Source organism: Ictalurus furcatus, chromosome 15 (assembly GCF_023375685.1).
Source record: "Ictalurus furcatus strain D&B chromosome 15, Billie_1.0, whole genome shotgun sequence".
Classification (NCBI taxonomy): Eukaryota; Metazoa; Chordata; class Actinopteri; order Siluriformes; family Ictaluridae; genus Ictalurus; species Ictalurus furcatus.
This window is the reverse complement of record NC_071269.1, coordinates 12255120-12262864: the sequence shown is the minus strand read 5'-3', so window position 1 is coordinate 12262864 and position 7745 is coordinate 12255120. Positions and strand designations below refer to the sequence as shown.

Genomic DNA, 7745 nt, shown 5'->3' with positions numbered 1-7745 from the left:
CACTGATCAAAAGGGAAAAAATGTTTCACAAGAGCAATTATTTCTGCTTTTATTATTATTGATTATTGTTATTATTATTACTATTATTATTATTCTATTCTTATTGACTCGGGCCCTACCCCTGACATCCACCTCTCCACCCTGTTTCTGTCTTCACATATCCTTCTCGTTCAGAATGATCCGAAACTAACACTAGGGCACAATTGATAAATATTAATGTTGTCATCCAATTTATTTGTTATCATTACGATGTTCCACTGGGAAAAATCTGCTTAATTACACATTTATTCCTCTGTTGATTTCTGTACTAAGTAGGTAATAAATGCTTTTCATTAATTTTTTTTAAACAGAAACAAAAACAGGTATAACAACAACAGTTAACTGAGATCTGTGAATGTAATACGCTAACGTGTGCACACAGCACCCTTAAGAGCCCAGCTATTCATTATGCTAATGGTGCAAAGCATGTGAAGATTCAATGATTGTTTTTTGCATATTTGTTTTGTAGTTTTTTTGTATTACTGCATTTTCTATTATTTGATTTGATCATCCTTATTTATTGTGTTTTAGTCCATTATATTGTTTATTCTTTTGTATTATTACAAGATTTCATTTTGCATACAGTTTTGCCACTGATAATTTTATATATATATATATATATATATATATATATATATATATATATATATATATATATATATATATCACAATACTCAAAATCATGTTACTATGCAGCAGAAACAGTGTGCATTGGACCATGTCTGGACAGTATGTTTTTACTTTGATTCAGATCAGCCGAACTTACAAACGTTTGCTTTCCTCGTTAAGATTAACACTAATGAGCATGACTTTCTCTGTGGTGCCCTCCTCAACCACAAGCCTGTACTTGGATCCCAGCAGGGGCTCAGTGCCTGTGTGTGTGTGTGTGTGTGTGTGTGTGTGTGTGTCTTTGTGTGTGTGTGTACATGAGAGATTTAGTGTGGGTGTACGAGTGTGTATGTGAGTGTATACTCTGTACTAGAGTAAAACAATGGCCCTCTCAGATTACATCTCTGTCTGTGGAGGCTGCTGGGGAGGTGGTGGTGAGGGGGGCGGGACGTCCTGTGTCAACCAGCCATCTGATTGGATAAGGCCACTTATATATCTACAGCACAGGGCCATCAAACTCACTAAAAGTTCACATTTTGAGCAGAAAACACTCAGTCCGCTTGGACAGCAGGAGATACTGAGCACTGGCATACATCTTTGGGAATTAATTTTTCTTATCTACCAACATCAGACCACATTCCTACTTTGATTCTCGTCTTTTTGTTTTTCTGTTCTCTAATTTTTTATTATAATTTTTTTTTACATGCGTATACAGGGAGCATAATTGCAGTACAAACAACCAGAAAAAATTGACAGGTCCTGCAATTGGCTTTAATTAAGCAAACTTTGTGTCATCATCACAAGGTGGTCTTTGCTGGAATGAATATATCTGAGTCTAGTTATTGTCCAGAGGCCAGCACTCAGCCCAGCCAGGTTGTGGAGTGTGGAGCATGGGTTGCTTCGTCAACTTCCAGCCCAATAGGTCCTGAGCGGAGCCGCAGGTTTGATCATGAAGCAGTTGGTGGAGTGAAGGAGAGGAGAACAGGAAGCCCAGATTCAAGCCAAGCCAGTGAGGGAAAGTGTGGGGCTGAGCCGAGGATCCGCAGGCCCATGAATGCCTTTATGGTGTGGGCTAAGGATGAACGCAAGAGACTGGCATTGCAGAATCCAGATCTGCACAATGCTGTGTTAAGCAAAATGCTAGGTAAGACTTTTCTACCTGAATTTTCTCTACATCTTTTTACAAGTAGGATGCCCTTACTGGGTATGTCATGCAATTTATATATTTTGAGAGCTGTGTACTGTTGGTCATTAAATATTGGGATCAGTTTCACTTAATATTGTGCAGCTTTGGCTTTTTTAATAGATGTTTAACTTCTAAAGCATTCTAGGTTAGTTTCAAAAGCTCAGTAGATTAAGCTTAGTAGCTACAATAAATATTAGATTGAATAGATTCATATTTATACCCCTACAGTATTCTTTCAAGGTCAATACTTGCATACCTGTTGCGCAAATATTACTGTTATTGATTCCTAATCATGAGTTTCTGCATGAAAATGAAATTATATCAATATAAAAAAATGATTTTACTGATTTTACTGAGAGATCATTGCTTCACAAACATTGTTTAGGACAGTCATATGGAATAGGTTGATTATGCTCTGATGGTCTCTGTGGTTTTGAAATCTATTGTCATTACATGTGTTTGTGCATGTGCTCAGACGTTTGGATAGTTACAGATGATTGAAGGTTTATAAATATGTTGAAATATCTCACAACATCCATAACATTCTAGGAACAAGAGAAATCAGAAACAAATGATTGTTGTAATGTGAAATGCCTGCACATGTTGTGCAATATTTGCACAATACTGGACTTCAAGTAACCAAAATGATGTCCTTGTTTTGAAAAACATTACATTTCCTGTTCGCAACAAGGCAGGTTGGAGCAGACAGTCTTGAGCTCACAAGCTACTAATTGTCTGTAGGTACTGACCCATTAATAACCACTGAGTATTAACATTTAACTATACCAAGATGTGGTCATTATTAAGTCTTACTGCCATCATAAGATTTACTACTGAATCCATTACAACAGAACATTACAACAGTGTCACAGTTAGAATTAATATGCAGGGTTTTTTTTTGTTTTTTTTTGTGTTTTTTTTTGTTTGTTTGTTTGTTTGTTTTTTAAAAACAAAAGTTAAATACAAAAGTGGTGGTATCAGAATTTTACTCAAAAAAATAATTTTATTGTTGCTTTACTAATTTTACTTATTACTTTTCCTGTTTATGTGTTTAATGTAGAACATTAAATTAATTTCAGTTCAATTTAAGTTCAGTCAATTATTCCAGTACTAACTGTATAAACAATATGTTTAATTATACTAGACTTAATTGTGAAATGAAAGTAAAACAGTAAATAATGTTAACAGAGACATAACAGCATTCATTTATTTTTAGGCCAGTCCTGGAAGGCTCTGAGTACGCTGGACAAGCGTCCCTTCGTAGAGGAAGCCGAACGCCTCCGGCTGCAACATCTCCATGATCATCCCAACTACAAATACCGGCCTCGGCGCAAAAAGCAGGCCAAAAAGATGAAGCGAGTGGAGCCTGGTCTACTTCTCCATGGTCTTGGTGGATGCTCTGGGAGTGGAGATGCCTACCCCCAGCACCCTCATCCCCACCACCTTCTTCCCTCGTTGGGCCATTTCCGAGATCTTCACCATGGATCTGGTGTACAGGATCTGGAGCTCTATGGCCTCCCTACGCCTGAGATGTCTCCTCTAGATGTGCTGGAGGAGGGTGGAGGAGACTCTGTCTTCTTTCCCCATCACATGCAGGATGATGTGGGCTTAGCACCTTGGGTCAACTACCACCAGCACCAACAGCAAAGCCAAAGCCACCATGCTAACCACCATCCCCCGAATATTCACTCTCTCCACCACTCCCACCCCCACCTCAACCAGAAACCTGCACTAGGTTGCCGTTCCATGCAGGAGAAATGCTCAGAACCTACGAACCCTCACAATCTCTTCCCTTCCCATTCTAGTACAGCTCTCCCAGAACAGGCCAAGGTCCCACAACCCTCTAGTGCTCCACTTCAAAGTGTTTACTATGGTCAGATTTATGGAAACACCCCACAACAGCCCTTCACCTCTCAACTTGGCCAACTTTCTCCCCCTCCAGAATCTTCTACCCCTGTTCCTACTCCCTCTGCCTCCCAGGTTCCACCACCCTCCCTGGAAAATAACGATCACCTAGGACCTTCAGCAGATTTCTGGAGCGATGTGGACCATCATGAGTTTGAACAGTATTTGAGTGCCAGCAGGACTCGAGTAAACAGGAGCACTGCATGTGAAGAAAGCAGCACACTCATATCAGCCCTCTCTGATGCCAGCAATGCTGTCTACTACAGCACCTGTATTACTGGATAAAGACATAACTCTCTAGCAAATGCTAGTTTTAAAATCAGGTGTATATGATTTTTTTTTGTTATTCTAGATTATGTTTATTTGATCAACTGCTTTGAGCTGATTAAATTTTCATCCTAAGTGTCAAGTGAGTCATTTCAAATGTTGTTTAGGACATGTAATAGTTGGGGGGTTTTTTAGGAGTTGCGGATGAATACGTGTACATTACAGACTACAGAAAGATGCATCATATTGCACCTCTTTTTAAGGGTTTTATAATAGAGTTCTGAAGGCCACAGTCAGTTTGTCCATAGTCAGTTTGTCCATAGTTTAGCAGACTACATTCAGCTACAGTATTCATATATACCAGTCACAGTAATGTTCATATCAAATAAGGCTCAAAAAGCAGGGACAATAAGAATGTGAATGTTTCTTTCATTTTCTCAGAGGGTTTTGTATTTACAAATGAGTTTTTTAATCTTTCTTTTATATAATTGTTTAAAAAAATATTACATTTGCACTGGGTCAGAATGTTTTGAACTGTATGAGAAACCACTCGAAACTCCTGCACTTGATGTCTCTCAAGCAAAGAAAGTCATGTTCATGAAAGAGACCACAAAATCATCTCTGGAATTTGGATCTCTTGAAGGCGGTAATTTATTGTGTATTTTTCTTGCCATATGACTGAAAAGGTCATTTAGTATATATGTATTTTATTAATCCTCTGTAAATGTATTCTGTAATCCTCTGAGTCAGCATTGAGAGACATGTTGAGTTAGTAATAACTTTCCAGCTTTTGGTAGTAATTATCTTCAAATAGAATTGTTTTCAATATAAAAAAAATGTCTCTCAGCCATTGAATCAAAACAAGTAATTGGAAACACACAATTCATTTCATAGAATTGTTTCCCACACTGAAGAGGACATATACATTTTGATTTTATACATGTGAATAGTTGTTGTTCTTAAAAAATGCATTTGTATTGCACATCCACACATTTCACTGAGTATTTTTCAAAAATAAAGGCTTAAAACATGAGTGGCTCAAGAATTATTATATCTGTAGCACATTTTCAGAGTAGTGTGACATTTTGTAGTATTTGAATAGCCTGTAGAACTAGAGATGTCTGTGGTGACTGTTGTCCTTTAAGAGACAGAGAGGCAAACAATAGTCACAATGTTTAACAGCTCTAATTCATTTCCACCCCCCTTTACTCTCCCTGTCTGATTTTCTGATCACCCACAAAATGAGTTTGGCTCATGAAGCTAAACCACTAACAAAAATAAAACAGTTTTGACTGAGAAGAACAAAACTCAAACTCCATATCCACTTTTGACTTTATACAAAGAATCTCAAAAATCTTGAGATTAATGCAATGACACTTGTGGATTAATTTATCCACTATGTGGATTCATTTGGAAAATGGTAATAATAATACACTAAATAGTCCTTAATTGTGTTCCAAAGATTTGTTATTTTATTGTTTGTCTTTTAAAGTTATGGCAAGAATATGTACTAGTTTTTGGTCTCGCATACTGATGCTCTACGATTCACTCTGTTTTTATTCAGGGTGAATGAAATACCAGAGATGTTGATGAGTGACTGCATGATTTCAGCCATGAGGGGTTCATCTGATAAGCGGTAAAAACTCACCCACCAATTAATTAGGTATAAAATTAGAAAGAATATCAAAACAGGGGAAGATCCTGTGGAAAGCGGGGAAGTCTGGATAGCTGTAACATTGTGTGTGTGTGTGTGTGTGTGTGTGTGTGTGTGTTTGTGTGTGTGTGTGTGTGTGTGTGTGTGTGTGGGAATCCATTATTTATATCTTGGTGGGGACTGTCCCTATAAGGATAGGAATAATCTAACAGGTTTGATCTTGTGGGGACATGTACCTGGTCCCCACACGCTTTTACTTTAAAAACTACAACAGATAGAATTTTTGTTTGGTTACTGAGGTTCAGGTGAGGGTTAAATTAATAGATAGTAGGCATTAATTAGCTGCTGTAATAATTGTGTCAATGGAACATCCTCAAAGGGCTAGTAAGCCAAATGTATATGTGTGTATGTGTGTGTGTGTGTGTGTGTGTGTGTGTGTGTGTGTGTGTGTGTGTGTGTTCACTCCGGGGGAAGGATGTTAAAGGGAAGAGGTGCTTTTTCTGTCCAAACAGTTCACTCCCTGACCAGGAGAAAATAACATTATCTAAGTCGATTGATTTTTTCAAACCCATCTCAAGGTTACTAAAATATTCTGAATGTTTTGATGTTTGGGGATGTGGGCTGTAAGAAAGCCATTGTCCTAAAAAGAAATAGTTTGGGGGGTTTTTCCAGCCTGCATTTTGGCCTGTGTATGATACGCAAAGAAACAGAGGACAAATCAGTGCATGTGGCAGCAAGTAGATTTTCTGTCACTTTGCCATCTCTCACTGTTTAAAGTTTATTGCCCAGCTGTGGGTTCATGAATGCATGAGTGAACTATTCAGAGATTTATTCAGATAAAACTGAGAATAAAATGTTTTTGCTTTCTAACTCCCCTTGCCTGTAAGACAGAAGCTCATCACTTCAGAAACATTGTTGTTACCAGGTTTCAAAGGCAGATCAATTTCTTTACATTAAATCATTACATTTACAGAATCTTTATATTTACTCCATCTGTCTTCTCACTAAGCTGTTATTTTCTTTACTAGAGTTTTGTGTGTAAGAATGTTGGCATGATGCTTCAAAGCCATGTAAAAGCAGTTTCACATTCTTATTGACAAAGGAACTCAAAAACTTTTATGTAGTATTATTATGAATAGCACTCATCACTTGCTATTGCAGATGGACTGGCTTAGTTTTCACGTGTGAACTCAAGGAGGAAGAAAGAAGTTGAAATTCGACATAGAGGTACTGTAGGAGAAGTTCTGCTCGGTGCAGTGTGCAATATCTGACAGGATCTGATCTAACAGTAGAACAGAAAGCCTGTGCAGTGTGTGTGTTCCTTTGACATTAGGTGTGTAGGGTCACAGATCCTGCCATATTTGAGTTTTTGTTATTGCAGCTGAGTGTGTGTGTGTGTGTGTGTGTGTGTGTGTGTTCTCACCCGACAGCTTCAGCTTTTCCATCAAATTGGACTGTGGACTCTCCCCAAAACCCCATTCAGCAAACTTAAAGTATGATGTCATTCACGTTTTCTCTCTCTCTCTCTCTCTCTCTCTCTTTTTCCTTTCTTCTGCTTATCAGGACGTGTGACCACCATCCGTACCCTCACTCTTCCCCTCTCTGACAGGAAGTAGCTCTACCTCCCCTTCCTGTGTAAGCGGCAGGGCGAGGGGAATGTAGATGAATGTAAGAGCATGTATATGTGTGTGTGCAGAGGAAACTCCTTTCTGCTATGGTAAACCCTTTTGCCAAGCCTTCTTCAGCTACACAGGGTAAAGGCCAAGGGTCATTGGAAAGGCCTGGCATTAGGAATGAGCTCAAAGCATGACTGCTGGTGCTTTTATTAGAGTCAAACTCACAACAAAATTAGGAGTATCCCCTGAGGCAGCAGTGACAATATGTAAGGAATAAAACACAACCTGGTATGCTTAAGGATCCTAGTACAGGGTGCTATAATGCCAGTACCAACCTCACATTGATTGTTTTCTAATAACAACATGTACAAAGTGTTTTACTCCTCTTATACAACAGTAATGCACAGCAATGTCATATTTTTAATCTGTTTATAGTTACATTTAATGTTGTGGAACATACATGGAAACA

At 38.3% G+C, this 7745-nt stretch overlaps 1 protein-coding gene across 1 annotated transcript; it reads left to right on the top strand.

Annotated features, from left to right (window-relative positions):
• The first annotated feature begins 786 nt into the window (after nt 1-786).
• Nucleotides 787-5323, top strand: sox18 (SRY-box transcription factor 18). The gene is made up of 2 exons (XM_053644361.1): nt 787-1792; nt 3051-5323. Exons 1-2 carry the CDS (start codon nt 1468-1470, stop codon nt 4022-4024), a joined length of 1299 nt encoding a protein of 432 aa, XP_053500336.1. The 5' UTR covers nt 787-1467; the 3' UTR covers nt 4025-5323.
• The last annotated feature ends 2422 nt before the right edge of the window (nt 5324-7745 follow it).